Genomic DNA, 18031 nt, shown 5'->3' with positions numbered 1-18031 from the left:
TCTTCATACTCCAAACATTCTGTGCTTCCTATCGATTTGAAGCTGACAGGTAATAAACTGCATCCTTTGTCCTTTTAAGGGAACTGGGCGGAATCTGAGGAAGCCAAACCCCTTTGCACCAGAAAGACTCCATCCCGCATTCAGTTCCTGAGATTTCAACGCTTTTGCATCTTCCCTACCCCCTCTACACGCCATTGGGTTCCGCAACTCCTCCCATCAGCCCTCTGACCAATGCTGCGTGTAAACCGCTCCCCTAATCTCCTCCTTTCCCCTCTCCTCTTCCTTACTGTCCCCTTCTTCTGCCAGACAGACCCTGCCCTTTCCTTTCTGTCGCCCCGGTCTGTGGATTTTGTTCTCGAGGATTGGGACTCTGACAATGGGAAGTCTTCTCAGCGGCCTGCAATGCTTAAACTCCACTCCCTCCTGCTGAGTATTCACGTGAGTACAATGTGGCGATTCACTTCTTTTTGTTCTTTTTTTTTTTTTTTACGATGTCGCATTTCTGCCCTCTCCTCTTGTTTGTGCCATCACGTGGAGTCCTAAATAATACAGTGCAATGACTGGAATGAGTGCAGATTAATAATTGATGACTCCGTTCCATCCAGCATCTGTGCATTGGGTAAATAACAGGCCCAGTCCTTGCTGTTAGGACACTCTGTTTTTATTCATCTGTCGTTGAAAACATGAAGTAAACGCATTGTATTCCAGCCTCGTTTTAGGAGCAACTGTTGCACTAAAACACTCTGCTGCTCTGATTCTTCATTGCGTCCTCAACCAGCCCACACACTTCTCCATTTTGGCTCCCAGGCAGCCCTGTGTGCCGTGGGGCTCTGCAGCAGGTGGGCATCTCTTGCTGCAGTCTGAGGGCCGGGCTCTGTAATCAGGCGTACGTGCTCTTTTGTTCAGAGGATGAGCGATCGTTCGTTGCTTTTCTGATCTGAATATATATGGGGGTTGCCGCCCGGGAAGCTATGTGAGCCACATGTGACTCAGCGTGTTTGCTAATGTCACCCTGTGAGTCCTTGTGTTGCATTGTGCTGCAGCAACAGCCAATGCATCATTTTTTTTCAAACCTCTGTCCTAGACTGTGAGCATAGGGTTCAGTGGTTTCCCTTTTTGATTGGTCTTTTGTTCTGGAATATGGCTCATTTGTCAGTGTGAAACTATCTCAAATGTCACATGCTTGTTGAGTGCAGCTGGTTTGGCTGGTTTGACTCTGTCGGCTGTCTGCACATGGGTCACAGGGAGTTTGCAGACGGCCCTGGATGCTGCGCCTTAGGGCAGATGCTTAGCAGGGGTTACATGTCTGTCTCGGGACTGCAGGGTTCCCTTCACTTTGTATAAATGGGCTTGGAGTCTCAGATTATGTCCAGTGTGTGTTTTCTTCTTTTTTAGGTAGACAGGGCTGGCAGCGTTTGTACAACTGTGTTACAAACAAGAGTGCTATGTTGACTCGACCAGTACACTATGAATTGTTTCAATACATCTTTGTAAATATTTAAATATTGACCAAGTGTAGGCTGCCAGGAACAGAGTTCAAATTGTGGCTGTGAATTGACTAGAAACAACCTCTGAATGCAGACATGTTGCAGGAATGAAGATGTAGCTCCACCCTATTGTTGTCAAAATGAAATCATTTATCTGTACACCCAGGCAAACCTGAACTTAAACAAATTGATGAACAGATTGATTGATATATTGATTCATCAGGATCATTTGCCCTGATCATTCACAGTCATTGGTTAACTTGATCTCCAGGTGACATTATGCTCATGTAAATGAGGCCTGTGGCAGTACCCTTTTAAAGGCTTTATTTCCTTAAGCCAAGCACTGAAATCAAATGATAGAAAACAAAAGTGATCGAATTCAGTATGAGTTGAAATAAGTTATTTGGCTTGTCCATTGCATTTCTAATTTGCTGTCTCATTAAACTGATGTAATATGGTACACACGTGTAACCTTTATTACTTGTCATCATAAGATCTGTAGAAAACCACATTTGTCTTGCAGTACAATGAAGTCTGATCTGAAGTGTAGGTATTAACAGTATTGCAGTGCAATAACTTTGGCCTATGAGAAGTTACAGAAACATTTTAGAAATATTGTGTATGCACACCATAAAAGCATCGTATAGTCAATTTGCTGAATTGATAACTACTTAAATTTGAAATCACTTCCCCCAATAAATATTCATGGCTCATTTTCAGACTTGGAACTGCATATGCATGTTGACTACAACTGATCGTATTCTGGTCACTATACTGTATGCATGGCAGGTCTACCCTTACGATTGATGAAAGCCAATCGTTAGACGATGTAATGTGCCTTCTTTTAAGATGGATTGTGCTGAACCACTTGTTTAGGTTTGGCCATTTTCATGAAAGTCAGCACTTTCACTGGTTCAGAGCATTTCTCCTCGATTCTGTCGGTGATGCATCACAAGTACGCAATAACATACGCTTATGAAGAAGCATGTAGTCACATCCAAGATTATATAATGTGCATAATAACACAAGTCTGTTATTCAAATGTTTGCACAGGACAACATGTACAAGACATCATGTGATATGAGTCACCGTATGCGACGCCACAGTCCCTCTGTAGCCCTAACTGCAGGTGGATGAGGGTCGCAGGCAGGGGCCCGGGCTGGAGCACCGATCTGCCTTTTATAAAAATCTGCAGTGCATGTTGTGCCTGCAGACACACTGCCTGCACGCTGCATTGTCTTCTGCCAGCCTGTGTGATAGTGGGCTCACGGGGGAGACACAAATGTCTCCTGACTCCCTTTTTGTGTCAGTGTTGATTAAAAACTCTGCTGACCGCTGTACTTGACATGATGTGGCCACTTTCTATCGTCTTCTGTCAGTCGTTGTCAGATCTTATCAATCTAATGTCTGCAATCAAAAGCATATGCATGACAACAGCTACGATATTAGTCTGATGAAGTACAGTTTTATTTCTTATTTTATTGTTTGACATTGGTGCTTTTTATATATGTTTATACAATATTTATATTTACACCTGTTTTGCCACTTGTGTACATACCAGTCCTGTCTATTCTTTACCTTTTTTGTCCTTTTCTCTGGCTTTTATTTCTATTTTTGTACATTGAGAGAGAAATTGTATGTGCACACATACTTGGCTGAGAAAGACGATTTTAATTCTGAAGTTCTGTAAGTTTTTCATTATTATTATTATTATGTACAGATTTAGTTAGCAACTTTTGGCTTGGCATTTGTTGTGTATTCAACACTACAAACACTAGTTTTTCTATGATTATGTGAAACCCAACGTCCACTGCTATGCCTGGTCTGACAGAGACCGATGCATTGAGACCGATTCCTTCGTCTGATGCAGTGAAGTGTACGAGGAGCTTGTTAGTTTGAGGAGCAGGGGTTTCTGTGTGTTGTTTGAATCATGATTGATGAGTCATCATAGAGCCAGGCACCCTCACTGGCAACACATTAGCCCCTCAACGCTCTCCAAAACACAGAAATGTGCTTTCAGGAATTCGATTCTCTGGATTTCTCGTTCTCAGGTTTGCATCAGCCGTGTTGTTCTAAACAGTACAAAGGTACTGCTAGTACAAACGGGACAATGAAATCACTCACGCTTCACCTGCGTCTGAATTAGATTCCATCAGATATTGCTGCAAATTGGCACAATGGTCACACATTTCCCTTTTTGTTTTTTGATTTACTACCAATGGGAAATTCACAATGCTTTTTGGAAATGTAATTCATGGATAATAATGCATCCCTGTTGCTTATTTATAATCTCTGGTACATAACTTACTCATGTTTACTCATGCCTTCTTCTTTCTCTCAGTCAAACACAGGTACTTCTTTATTACAATCTGCTTGTACATGCGTCCTTGCAACTTAATCAAAACAAAATGAGATTAAATCTATAGATCTGTAGTTCTGCTCAGGACGAGTGTAGGCAGGAACAATTACTGCATGATGACACATGCACAGGGACACAACAGATGTGGAAGGAAACATAAACTACAGTCTGTATGTAATCACAATCTGGACAGCACATCATCGAGGGCCAACACTTCCTATTTCAGGTCACTGAGACTTTCGCCCATGTTTACCGGTCCAGCAGGCAGCTGACTGCGAAACTAAACGGTTGGAAAACTCTGTTAGTCTGAAGTCTGTTATTCTAAAGTCCTCTCTGCTGTGTGACACATACAGCAGATATCACAGAATTACAGAGAAATGAGAACAAACAACGGTGCATATGATCTAACACGGGTACAAACATTGCAGGAACAATACTGGATGCAGTTTGAGGAAAAGGTAGCCGCCTCATACTCAAACAGGGGAAGAGGAAGCAGGGGAAATACTTTTTATGGCCCTTGAAGTGCAAACATCCTGGAATCCTGAGGAGTCACAGTTTCGTTGACTAACTTTCAGGGGAATCATGTCACAACCATGTGATTGTACTAGACGTGTAACACAGTGCACAGAACACAGTTAATTTCTTTGATTATTTTACATGTGATGTTGCATGTGTTTGCTGTATCGTGATATGTAGAGATAACAGAAACCGGCCTTAATATCAGGCCCGAAATCTGAGCTGGTAAAGATGAGAGCAATGTTTTCTCTGAGTGTGAGCTCATGTTGCTGAAATGACTGTCCCTGCTTTACTGATGGTAATAGCAGAGGAGTTATGTACCAGGCCAGGTTTACGTGAATCTACATGAGGTGTTTGCTTTTTCGGACTGTGACTGGACGTGAGGGTGTCTGGGAGACACTAATCCAGGTGGCAGACATTAAGCCACTTCACTGTAATGCAAGGTGAGAGTGGCCGGAGATGCTTTGCACTCAAACAGCTTCATTTACGAACAACAGTCACAGTCGGTGGGTTTTCATGGGTCATGTGAGCCAGTGGGACAGAGAAACAATACAACTGACCTCATCTATATGAAGTGCTGATCATGCAGTTCCTGTGACACATGCTGCTTCAAACATGCAGCGTGCTGCAGATGTAGGTCTGTAGTCTGCACTCTACTGTCACTGCATGGCTCAAAGATCTATCAGAGCTATTTTAATTTCTCAACGGATGGATTAGTTATGTTTTTTTTGATTTATCGACAGGAAAATTTTCCTTTACTGCACTATATTATACGAAACTATTTTATAAAACGTTTATATATGACCAACCCATGCTCACTCCAGTGTAAGAATGTGTTGATACATATATATAGGCTGTGATGAATTCCGTATTTAAAACAATCTGCAATCCGCAATAATATAATTGGTGTTATTTTTGTCTTTTTTGTTTATAATTCAATGCATTTTATTGATATTATTCAGCTTTTCTCTAAGCACATGCACAGCTACCCGAAGCTGCTGTCGGGGAGCGACTGTCTTTAATTGAAGATCCTCTTTCTGTGGTGAGGCGAGTGGGGGGGGGGGGGGGGGGGGACTGAGCCGAGAAGGGCTGCTGAGAGAACGGGCAGGCAGGGAGGAAGGGAAGGGAAGGGAAGGAGGGGGGGAGGTGGTTGCAACCCTAAAGGCAGCGGCTAGCCAGCCGAGAGGGGAGGAGCCTGAGGGCTTTGGCTTCTCAAGCTTCCTCCTGATGTCACCGTTCAGCTGCTGCAATTCAGAGTCCATGTGAAGGGAGGACAGTCCAGGAAGGGGAGGGCTTTTGAGGGGAGACAAGAGGAGGGGGAGGCAGAGCGGGGCGGGGAAGGGCTCGCCGAGCTCCTCAGTCAGTAGTCACGTAGGAAGGAGCAACAATGGGGCCTGCCTGCCTGAGAAAATCCCCATCTGCAAGACGTCTGTGGCTGAGATCAGGCCTGCTGATGCTATGAGCGCATTCATGTGGTTTTGAGAGAGAGAGAGAGAGAGAGAAGAGAAAAAAGGAGGACAATAGAATGAAGGAAAAGACGTGAAGGGAGGGGAAGAGATGTTGGGTGGTGAGCTGTGAGCAGATCTGGAATGCCATTGTTAGAGCTGCTCCGTGTTGCAGAGAGGGACAGCTGCCTCTGAGGCCTGCTTGCTCATGTGGGACAGGCAACCTAGTTCACCGTGAATTCCCCCCCCATCTCCATATAGACAGACAGACAGGCCTGAACTCAGCCAACCGGGATTCAAGGAAAGAAAGTATACGAGGAATTTGGGGAGTGGCTTTTTTTAAAGCTTCCTCTTCCCTCTCCTTACTCTGAAAGAAAAGGGGCCTATAGCTATAACGGTCAGTGGGGAGCTTTACCTCTTGGTGCTCGGTGATGTGCAGGCCCGATTAGCCTTATCCCAAGTCGGACCGAGAGAGCAGTTGTGTAGATGCTACCTCGAAGGAGAAGTTACAACCCCTGCTGTTGGAACAGTGGATGAAAGATGAGGCGAGGCTGAAGGATTGTACGGTCACAGGACTGTGACGCATGAAGAGGTGATGGGTGAGTTGACATTACCTTCTAAGGAAAGGTTTGTGTGTAACTTCTGAGCATTAATTGGATCTAGATCATGGCTCTTAACTGGGATGAACGTGGAGTGGATCCGTTATTGTAGAAAGTGCACACTGGGCTTTTAGATTTCTTCTGTTCCTGTGGTGTGTTGAATTGCAATGAATATGGTGTTTGTCCATATCTTTATTTGGGTTAACTGACTCCTTTCTCAGGTACATAAAACGTAATAAAAAATGAACTGTATCATCAGTAACTGTAGAATGACATTTCACAGTGACTGATGCATGCCATTCTGATCCACAAGACTATTTTGGGGACAAAGATCTGTTCTCTGTAGTTTTGCTTTTAGGTTTGTTTATTTGCAGTTGAATCAAGTCAAACAGGGTGCTTGTAAAATGCACACTTCAAGTTGTTTCATTCCACTCCTCTGCAGCTCACAATGATTACGTTAGCATATGTTTGTGGTCTATCGTATGCTATTTATCTGAATGTAAACTAATCAGAGTTTCCCTTTTCATACAAAGGTCTCCTAGTTTGTGTATGTTTTGTTTGTGAAGTGTTCTTCAGATATTCTTCTCCATGTAGATGTGATTGGCACAGTGTGCATGAGAGGCTAGCTTCCTGCAGCATCTGTGCTCGGCATTAAATCAGCCAACTGGACGTTCTCTTCTTTTTTGCGGGTGTTTATGAAGGATGTTGCTTGTTGATCTTGCAAAGAAAATAAGCAGAACAACAAAACAAAAGAGAAAACACCTGTTTCTCAAGACAGGGGATGAAACGGAGAGGGTTTGAGAGTTTCTGATGGTGTACAGCTGACATACGGGAAAACAAATACTTTGTAATGTTACAATACAAACAAGCTAACCACCTAACCAGACCAATGGTTGGAATGATCCTAACATTACCTGTTTAGAGATGAATGCTGTTTTATAAGCAGCGTTCATCGACCGCATTAAAGCAGGGGGCCTGTGTTGTTTTGGTGTTCATGTAATCCTCCGTGTGCTTATGTACAATATGACAGATGTTCAACATGTCATTGGAACACAGATAATCTGTGCTTGACCCAGTGATGCGATTTCATGTAACAGCAACTACCATCTGAACAGAGAGCCAGTTACACCATCAGAGAGTTCTGCCCCGCGGTGTTAATCATCATGTGTTCATTTTTCCTCCACTGCATTAACTTATTAGGGTTTTCATTTGTAAAGTCATACAGCCTCGGGATGTGCGGTTGTTTGGGAAAAAAGACTTTCATCCTCCTGACACAGTTCATTTAAGGGTGCATAGAATGCCAGCAGATACAGTGTCTGGATGACGTCTTGTTCTGTTAACAGCGTTATGACTCATTTCTTCCTTTGCTCATGCTGAGGGTAAGCAAAAATGTTTCCTCGAGGCTTTCGTGACCTTTCTCCCGCTCCTTCCCCCCTGTGTGTGTGCAGGTTAAGCGGTCGCTGTGCCCCCTTTGAATGTCCGTCACTATGGCCAAGCGTGAGACCGGCAGCACCAGCCCTGTGGTCAGGCAGATAGACAAGCAGTTCCTGGTCTGCAGCATTTGTTTGGACCATTATCACAACCCTAAGGTCCTGCCCTGCCTGCACACCTTCTGTGAGAAGTAAGCTCTGATCCAATCAATCAAACTTCCTTTGTGCAGCTGCTTTCATTCAGCGCAGTTCAAAGCTAAATAGTGCTGTAAGATTAAGATGGCAGTAGAAAGATAAACAGTAACACAATATAAAATAAGAGTGGTAAAACATTTTAAAGAAAAATTTAAAGAGGAGACATATTTTAGCACGAGATGCACAATCATTTCTTCTTTAGATATTATGCATCATCCAGAATAAGAGAACATAAGAATCACATCACTTCTACCAAATATTCTCTCATCTTTATGGCTTCTGCATGATGTGAGGCAACAATCACTGAGCTTGGCCACAATACAACAGACAGCAGTCTTTAAAGAACAGCTTTGTCGGCAGCAAGCCCTGATTTCCACAGCTCTGTTGCTCCCACATGGGACAGATTACAGTTATTTCAATAAGTTGGTGCTCTCTGTTGTGCCCAGCCAAAACTGTTAGGACGAGAATCTTATTGTCTCCTGAGCAAGTCTAAAAAAACCTCTTGCTTTCTTTACACCGTGTTGACCCTGGAACAGGTGCTGAATTGCCGCTTCAGTCCTCTAATTAAGGTCTTTAACTGCTTGTCTCTCCGTAGATGCCTACAGAACTACATCCCTCCCCAGTCTTTGACGCTGTCCTGTCCAGTATGCAGACAGACCTCTATCTTGCCGGAGAAGGGTGTGGCTGCCCTGCAGAACAATTTCTTCATCACAAACTTAATGGAGGTGTTACAGCGAGACCCAGAGTGCAGCCGACCTGAGGCCTGTAATGTTCTTGAGTCCGCCAGTGCAGCTACAGCCTGTCAGCCCCTCTCATGCCCCAACCATGAGGGCAAGGTAAGCAAACAAATGGGCCGAGGGTGTTGTATAGTAGGTCAGATATGTCAGAAATCATTGTCAGGAGTTCATGACAACACTGTGGACTGTTACATGTGACCTGTATATGATTTCTTTTTACAAGTGTTTGAAATCTTAAGCATATTTGCCCATAGAAACATAGGATGTTCAGTTGTCTTGTGCTCCACTGCACCACCTGCAGGTGATGGAGTTTTACTGCGAGTCATGTGAAACCGCCATGTGTCTGGAGTGTACAGAAGGAGAACACAGGGAACACGTGACTGTTCCACTGAGGGATGTGCTGGAACAGCACAAGTCAGCGCTGAAGAATCAGCTGGATGCTGTGCGCAACAGGTTGGATTTCCAGTGCTTTGATCCACAATGAACTATGTGAAGTACCGGTAGATTAAAAAAAATGCTAATTTAAAAGTTTTATTTTGTGTTCATCGTCTTTGCTTTCGTCTGGCAGACTACCTCAGCTGACGGCTGCCATTGAGCTTGTCAACGAGATCTCCAAGCAGCTTACAGAGCGGAAAAATGAGGCAGTGACTGAAATCAGTAACACGTTTGACGAGCTGGAGAAGGCCTTACACCAACGCAAGACCGCTCTCATCACCGAGGTGGAAAACATCTGCAGCACTAAGCAGAAGGTCTGAGGTCTTTCTGTTTTTGTTTTTTTTAGTAATGGTGCACGTTTTAGTACAAGTGCCACTGACTGTCTGCCTCTGTCTCTTTGGACATTCGTAGGTGCTTCAAGCCCAGCTGACCTCTTTGCTTCAGGGCAAAGAGAACATTCAGAGCAGCTGTAACTTCACAGAGCAGGCCCTGAGCCATGGCAGCGCCACTGAGGTCCTGTTGGTCCAGAAGCAGATGGGTGAGCGGGTCAGTGCCCTGGCGCGACACACCTTTCCCGAGCAACCCCATGAAAATGGACATCTGGAATGCCAGGTGGAGACGGACGGATTGAGGCGGTCCATTCAGAACCTGGGAGTCCTGATCACAACGGGGACTGTCGGCCATACTAGCGTCGCCACCGGCGAAGGTCTGCGCCATGCACTGGTCGGCCAGCACACCACTGTCACAGTCACGACTAAAGACAAGGATGGAGAACTAGTGAAGACGGGTAATGCTGCTCTGAGGGCAGAGATTATCGCTGCAGATGCAGTGTGCACCGAAGCTGAGGTGGCGGACAACAAGAACGGCACCTATGAGGTCGGATACACCATCCGCTCAGAGGGAGAATACACCTTCTCTTTGCTGCTGTACGAGCAACCTGTGAGGGGGAGTCCGTTCCGCTTGCGCGCCGTCAAGCCGTCAGACGTCCTGCAGTCACCAGACGACGTGAAGAGAAGGGTCAAGTCTCCGAGTGGAGGAGGAGGTCATGTTAGACAGAAGGCTGTGCGCAGACCCTCCAGCATGTACAGCACCACCAAGAAAAAGGAAAACCCAATCGAGGATGAGCTGATCTACAGAGTGGGTGGGTGAATAACTCTCTGGAGCCGCTGTTAATAACTGCTGACTGTATGATGTTTTTCGCTAGAGCGCACACTGAGTCATATCTCTGGATAATTTGAGTACCTGATGATGCTGAGTGTGCGGCGTTAGACCTCTAATGTGGCACACCATTGTTTCCTCCGTCTGTTCAAACTGTTAAAATGGCCGGTAGACGCTAAACATTTTAAGAGATCATCCGAGTGCATTGTTTTTACACATGCATAGTGCTGAAGCAGTCTGATGTCTTGTTGATGTGATAGGAACAAGAGGGCGAGATAAAGGAGAATTCACTAACCTACAAGGCATCTCCACCTCCAGTAATGGACGGATTGTGGTGGCAGACAGCAACAACCAGTGTATACAGGTCAGTGTCATTCTCTTGAGCTGAAATAAAAATGTAATGAGTTGTTTCGGTATTGGTGTAAATTCATTTTCTCTTTTTCTTCCAGGTGTTCTCAAATGATGGCCAGTTTAAGATGCGGTTTGGGGTCAGAGGTCGTTCACCAGGGCAGCTGCAGAGGCCCACGGGGGTCACCGTGGACGTGAACGGTGACATAATTGTCGCCGACTACGACAACAGATGGATCAGCATCTTCTCCTCGGACGGCAAGTTCAAGGTGAGCGATCGCAGCCAAGAAAAATGTTTTCACCGCACAAATTCCAGATGTTTCTTTGAACGACTAAAGGGTCCCTCTGGTTGTCACAGAGCAAAATCGGAGCCGGGAGATTGATGGGACCCAAAGGTGTGGCTGTGGATAAGAATGGACATATCATCACGGTTGATAATAAGGCCTGCTGTGTCTTCATCTTCCAATCAAACGGGAAGCTGGTGACAAAGTTCGGAGCCAGAGGAACATCAGACAGACACTTTGCAGGTACTGTGGAATACTTCATCCAGGTAATAATGATCATTTCATTAATAATGTCTCTTACAGGAAGACTGGATACACAATGAATGATGCTTAATGTCTCAGGGCATGAGGTCGGGCCAGATTTACGGATTTCATTTATGTTTCATGCTTTACAGGAATGTTGATTTGTACAAATCTGATTTATTAAGTGATCCGCATGTTTCTATGCACCCTTTATTTAGAGTCTAACTAATGTAAGCATGTATGGCTGCTTGTTTAATTATAGACATCTACGCAGATGTAATGATTCTTTTATTTTTGCATTGATCTTGTACTGTAAACATGCAGCTGCTCATCATAGTACAAGACTCAGCTGTAAAGAGGCAAAAGTTAGTTTTGCACCCTAATGCATAAAAACGATGTAACGGTTGTCTTCCTGTCTTCGCCTGTCGAAACAAAAAGGTCTGTTCATAGGATTTGCTTGCATTACTGGAATTCCTCATTCATTTAGCTTCAGTTGTTGCACGGACTGCAGTATTTCAGTTGAAACTCACCCGCTCTCAATTTTAATATCTCACATGGACCTTTTCTTTTCTTTTAGAAAAAAGTGGTGCAAACATTGCACTGGAACAAAAGCTTAGTAAATCTGGCACTGTTTTCAGTAAGTAATTAATTCCCCGTGAATGTGAACTACGACAATAAATCCATGCTCTTTTTATATGTCGATGCATCAGCTCTGTCGTGTCTCACGTATTGTCCCACGTCAACTCTCAGCGTGCCTTTGTGTCCTGTGTGTCCTGTGTGTCCTGTCGTCCATGAATAGTGTGGCACTTCCTCTCGTATGTTGTAAAACGGGATGATTCATCTTTCCTCTCTTTCTCTCTCTGTCTCCTCTGCTGCTTCCAGGTCCTCACTTTGTGGCCGTAAATAACAAAAATGAAATTGTGGTAACAGACTTTCATAACCATTCAGTCAAGGTATGGCGTGTTGCAAGTATGAGTGTACATTATTTATTGTAGTTAACCTGCATTGGAAGTATTGTGGATAAATGGTTTGCAGGAAAAATGTCTGTATTTTAATGAATTTAACTTGCTAAAGCTACAGCAAACCTCTCTGCCAGTTTCTTTGCTCCATACTTTTTTTTTCTTCAAATTCAGTAATCTTTCAAGTTCAGTAATCGAAATGAAGTGCTGGGTTACTTGTCCTACTCTTATTCTTCCACAATAACTGCTAGTTGCTAGTGGGATGCATGTAAAACAATTGAAATAAAGAAGCATGGAATTTATAATCACTCTGTTTCATCAGCTGCTGTGTTGTTTTAGATCATTTTAGCAATGTGCCCTTCATCCTGGTTAACATATTTGTATTTTGTGTGACATCAGAATGTCATTTTTCCAATCTCTTCCTTGTTTAATCTCTCTTGCAGGTGTACAATGCAGATGGGGAGTTCCTGTTTAAATTTGGCTCCCATGGAGAGGGGAACGGCCAGTTCAACGCTCCAACAGGTGTCGCTGTGGATGCCAACGGAAATATCATTGTCGCTGATTGGGGCAACAGTCGGATCCAGGTTAGCTTGAGAAAACGACGTCACGTTGAATGCAGGGAGCCAACCTGTAAGTACATCACTTAACCTTTCCTCTGTGCTGTGTGACAAACCAGGTGTTCGACAGCTCAGGGTCCTTCCTGTCCTACATCAACACATCAGCGGACCCCCTTTACGGCCCTCAGGGTCTGGCCCTCACATCTGATGGTCATGTGGCGGTGGCGGACTCTGGGAACCACTGCTTCAAGGTCTACCGCTACCTGCAGTAGATACCTGAGACGGCCATCTTCGCCACTGCAAGCACTGACAACGACACAACCAATGTTTTCCCCAGGGTGCAATCCAATACAGCCTTTTGATGTGCACATCACATGATCTCCCGGATGTAATTAGGTGTCTGATCCTGAGTTTACCCTCCCTATGATGTGTATTGAAGGTTGTTTGTAAAGTTGGATAATGTAGCATCCTTGGGACAAGTAATGGACTGAAAGCTATGGACTGGTTTTAGAGAATGTTCAAAATACATTTTTGTGTGTTGTACGCTGTTGATGGTATTATTCAACCACACTTTTTGTGAGACCGGATAGGGTAGGATGTAGATTGAAGTATTTAATGAGCCATAACTTGTCCAAATGCATGCAGTTTTATTTTATCTTAACACCTAGGCAACAACACAGTGTACCCATTGGTTGCTTTTCTCATGAACTAGTTAATGCTTACAGTGAAATGAACAACGCTACGCTTCTCCAGCAATGAAATGTAAAATTTCTCAATTATTGACATCTTGCATAAAAAACATGTCATCACCATCTGTGCATTGATTTGCTGTATGTACTGTATATACATAAATGTATATTGTGTATATTAGATCACTCCCTATGTATGTGCTATGATTTTGAAACACAGCCTTTTGGCTATTCAGAGAGCAGCAGTTAAGGATTCCAGGATTTTAAACGTTAATGTGTGTAAGGCAGCTGTTATAAAGTGTGCTTTTTGAACGTACCAGGCACATGCTTATAAAAGAAGAGTGTCATATTTATTGCTGATGTAAGCAGCACAATAATCATTTTTGTTAATATATCTGTTGTTTTAAAAGGAAATTCTTTTTTTTTTAAAGCTAATTTATTTTATTTTATACACTAGCACAGCATTTACAAATTATTTTTCTAAATTGATGTGCTTTTTTTTGTTTTTCTTTAGAGGTTCACACTTTATTACTTTCACTTAAAAATAAATTTCACCTTAAAACAGAATTCAGTGCCCCCCCCCCCCCCCCCACACACACACACACACATCAGGACATCACACCACAGTTTGATCAGTGTTTGTGCACACGAGCAGCTCTTTTTCAAAGCCATAAACTCATCTTTGTTTGGGATGTCTTCCAAGAAAAAAAGTTTTCTACATTTTTCTGTTAAAAAATGAATGTCTAAAGATATGGGCTCATAGAGTGATTGTTTTGCCTTTTACAATTAAAGAGCTTTATTCAACAGTTACAAACCAGAAAGACTACATATCTCAGGAAATACATCCAAATTAGATCAGCATGTCAATGGAACAACTCGATACATTGTTGTTGTTGTTTATAGTAGTAGCTTTTAATGGAGACCTTGTGAGAAAAGTGTAAATTTGTGCATATTAAGTCTAGATCCAAGACCACAAAAATGACGGATGGAATATGAATTCTGTTTTAAAGTGTTTTTTTTTATTTTTGGCTTTAGGAAACAGTTACAAAATATTTAAATGATAGTTTAATAGATGCCATTTGACACCAAACTCATCCCTGCTTTGGAATCCACTCAACTATGCTACTGTTGTAAGCTATCTGACAAAACACTGTTAGATCTGAGTTACTGCCTGCACGACATCAAGCCATGACCAAGCCCAAGTGAAAAACATGTACCAGTAGAGCTGTTGCCGCTCTTGCTCCCCCTAGTGTTCATTTTGTGTAATGTCATTGGAAAACCGAGTGCCACAGCAGAAGCGAGACCAGGAGCAGGAAAAAGGCAACTTCCTGGTTGGACAGAATAACCCACAGCACTGTGCTAAACTCCCAAACACCAACATTCACAGGGATTTCCCGCGCTACAGGATATGACCCGAATTCACCAGTTAAATCAACCAGGAAGCTTCTGTTTTTCATGCACCTTATCTGTTATTTGACTTTGCCAAACAGGAGCCCAGACATCTCTAAAGAGTCAACGGTTCACCTTTTTCAGATGTGTCTGAAGCATTTTACACTACGCTGTGTCACACCAATATACACTGATTTCTCTGTGAATATGCACTGGTAATAAAAGCACATGGTTTATTGAGTTGTTGTTTACCGACTAATTGTGCTTGACTTGCACTGAGGGGTATTGAATCTGTGTCTACATGTGCACATTGAACTTAATCACTGAGTGGTGGTAATGAAATTTAGATTTCATAAACCGGAAATTAATAATGAGCGCAACCTCTGAATAGTTTGTAGCTTCGAGTAACAGTATGACCATCTCTCCCCAGTAGTCCTTATGAATTACATCTGGACAGAAAAGGGACTGATGCTCAATTGGATCAATCGGTATATTTATAGATTTATATACATGTCAATGGTTGCATTTTGAGCATTTTTAGTCAGACTTATTTCAGTACCGGTTGGAGACCAGTAAATAACTGCTATATTTGTTCAAAGGCATTCTCTGCGATACTGTCCAATAATGGCTTCAAGCTAAAAAATATGTTTCAACAAAAACATACAATATCTTGAAAAATTATTTATTTGCAGACCATGCTGTGCTTCTGGTCTATGTTACAAATACTTACAGCACATACAGTATGCATTTTTTAACAATAACCATTCCCAAAACATCCAAATGGTATTTTTATAGGTAATACATATGTCTATACATACATGTGTATAAAAAAGCTCAAAATGCACCCAAAGTATTAGAGTGGAATAAAATAACCACATTATTGATACAGTGTCAAACCTAGATAAGCAAGCAAATTGTGCATTGGAAGAAAAAAAATCATACTTGGGGTAAACATTTCATGAAGGTATTCATGATATCACAGGTTGCATAGAATTGTTTTCAATTTCAAAAATAAAATTGCAAATGAAACTGGTTATGACTTTGATGTAAATGTTACACGATTCATGAGGTAATCAGATTTTATGGCAATCTGTGCATGGATCTGAAAAAAAAAGTCAAAACTGTTTATCTTATGTACACAATGTATGTGTATTGAAATCCCAATAACAAACAGTTATATAGTTTAAAAAAGATAGGTTCAACGCAAAAAATTAAAAGGGAGTTGATATGATATATGATTTGTGTCAGCACAAAATGACAAGCATTGAAAAATAAATAAATACATTTAAAACTAATGAGTCAGGGAGAAGACAGCAGTTTTGACAATAATTATGTTGATTGAGGCTAAAACATTTCATTCCCTTTAAGTGATATCTGCTAAACTTATTGGACAATATTTCAAGGTTTAAAAAAAAAAGCACAGAACACCTCGTCCTGCTGTGAGAGGACCGTGGAGTCCCAGCTATCGCTACTTAGCTGCTGTTGTTAACACTTAAAGATGTAGCATACCTATTGTGCCAAGAGGGAAAATAGTTCCTGAAATAGTGTGGAACCTCAGCTGTAGTACACTGAACATTGCAGACCAGCTGTCTCGAAAGCCAATTCAATGCTACAGACTCTAACGGTTTCACTTATCGCTAGCCATGTCAACAATCATAATCATACAGTGTTTCAACAACTAAATATTAGAGGGAATTCAACAACAATTGGCCATTGATAAATACTGTTTTTCATGGGATACACTCACTGTAAAACACAAACTAATGGAAATACAGTAGATCTGACGCATTTGTCACAATTCCATTCAAATCAGCGTTTTGACTTTTTTAGGTTTTAAATACAAAAATAAATGCATGCAAAAACATGAGCACAATACAACACTGGATGTCTTACTGATCACACAGGACAAAAGATACTGTAACATACATCACAACACCTCAGAATTCTGTGATTTCTTAGGCACGTACTGAATCTAAGGACAAACCGTTCTCTATAAGAACAGATGGGTTTCCCCAGAGGGAGCAAGAACTATGGGCAGTGTCTTGATGCAGCAAATCAAAGAAACAAAGCCTGTTGGTAACAACTACTACAGTATGCAAAATATCTACCTTCTCTTGACCTACTCAGTAAAAACACCAGACACCATTCAAGTTAGGAGACATATTCTGTAGCACCTTTGGAAACATAATAACACCTTTTTTTGGATCAAGTGGCGTCAAAAACAAATCATGAAGTGAGTGCTGACAACTTGACTAATGCCTTGAAACAGCTGCTTACAAAGTCCTTCGCCAAGTTAGTGTCCGGATTACTCTCCAGCCATGGAAGTGGTGCAGTATTTCAAGTAGATTTCTGAAAAGAATCAAAGCTCTTGTAGTTTGTGCTGCTTCACACACAATCTTCAATGTGAGGCACTTGCAAAACAAAGAAATATCAACTAAAACTCTCAATCATCAGTCTGTTTGTTAGACCTCTGAGCTGTCACTGAGGGCTTGCGTCATCATGGGTTCTGCGCTGCTGGAGCTCCCGGGTACGTCTTTCTTCTCTCGTTTGGACCGGACCAGTAGCACCACCACGATGATGATGAGCACCGTAAGGAGCAGCCCGACAAAGATCCCAATGATCAACACTAGTCTGTCATCACTGTTGTCTCCCTTGTTGAGCTCACGAGGGATGATCCCTTTGGTGAAGATCTCCCTCTCTGGGCTCGTCCTCTGCTGGCTGCTGCGGTCCAGTGCGATGTGAAGGATGTTGGTGCCGCGATTGTTACTGTGACCGATCTCCTCTATTACGTCTGGCGCTCCGTTGGCCGATCTTCTGGTGCGATGCTGAACGTTTGGGTGCTGGCTCATCACGTGGTACTCCAGGCTTCTCTTCCCTATGCCACGGTGAGCATTTTCACGAGAACGAACAGTGTAGATGGTGTGAATGAACCACTCTCTCCCTGCAGATACCTGGAGAAAGCATACTCATTCAAAACAAATATACCTGTAGATGTTGCTTCCCTTCATGGGCGCATGTTTGTTGTGGTATTGTTTTTATAGTAGTGTATATCTGACCAAACATGATGCCACCTCAAAACATACTGTGGGACCAGTGCAGTTACTGTACCATAGAGTTGAAAAACAGAAACGTTTTGTTTTAGCCATTGGCTGTAGACATACTGATACTGACTTTTTCTCTATAACGAGCTAAGAAATACAG

General features: G+C 42.7%; 2 protein-coding genes across 4 annotated transcripts in view; one reads left to right on the top strand and one right to left on the bottom strand.

Annotated features, from left to right (window-relative positions):
- Positions 1–326: 326 nt before the first annotated feature.
- On the top strand, positions 327–15070 carry LOC306779846 (tripartite motif-containing protein 3-like). Of its 3 annotated transcripts, none has more exons than XM_079271895.1 (13): positions 327–438; positions 7855–8027; positions 8627–8867; positions 9070–9221; positions 9337–9517; positions 9615–10344; positions 10622–10725; positions 10811–10978; positions 11068–11236; positions 11814–11873; positions 12119–12189; positions 12639–12779; positions 12872–15070. In XM_079271895.1, the coding sequence occupies exons 2-13, from the start codon at positions 7882–7884 to the stop codon at positions 13022–13024; spliced, it is 2316 nt and encodes a 771-aa protein (XP_079128021.1). In that variant the 5' UTR covers positions 327–438; positions 7855–7881; the 3' UTR covers positions 13025–15070. The 3 variants fall into 3 exon arrangements, 2 of the variants coding, with proteins under 2 accessions (XP_079128021.1, XP_079128020.1); XM_079271894.1 differs by lacking the exon at positions 327–438 and adding an exon at positions 5748–6406; XR_013772124.1 differs by lacking the exons at positions 327–438; positions 12119–12189 and adding an exon at positions 5748–6406 and having other exon boundaries at positions 12872–13009.
- Positions 15071–15498: 428 nt separating this feature from the next.
- Positions 15499–18031, bottom strand: part of frem2b (FRAS1 related extracellular matrix 2b) — a gene marked incomplete at its 5' end in the record, with an annotated part of 48042 nt that continues 45509 nt past the window's right edge. The window contains one exon of the mRNA XM_079271893.1: positions 15499–17781. Coding sequence (XP_079128019.1) covers positions 17293–17781 — 489 coding nt within the window. The 3' untranslated portion in view covers positions 15499–17292. The remainder of the gene's footprint in view (positions 17782–18031) is intronic.

This window comes from Melanostigma gelatinosum (assembly GCF_949748355.1).
Source record: "Melanostigma gelatinosum genome assembly, chromosome: 7".
NCBI lineage: Eukaryota > Metazoa > Chordata > Actinopteri > Perciformes > Zoarcidae > Melanostigma > Melanostigma gelatinosum.
The sequence above is the reverse complement of the archived record's forward strand: the minus strand, read 5'-3'. Positions and strand labels throughout refer to the sequence as shown.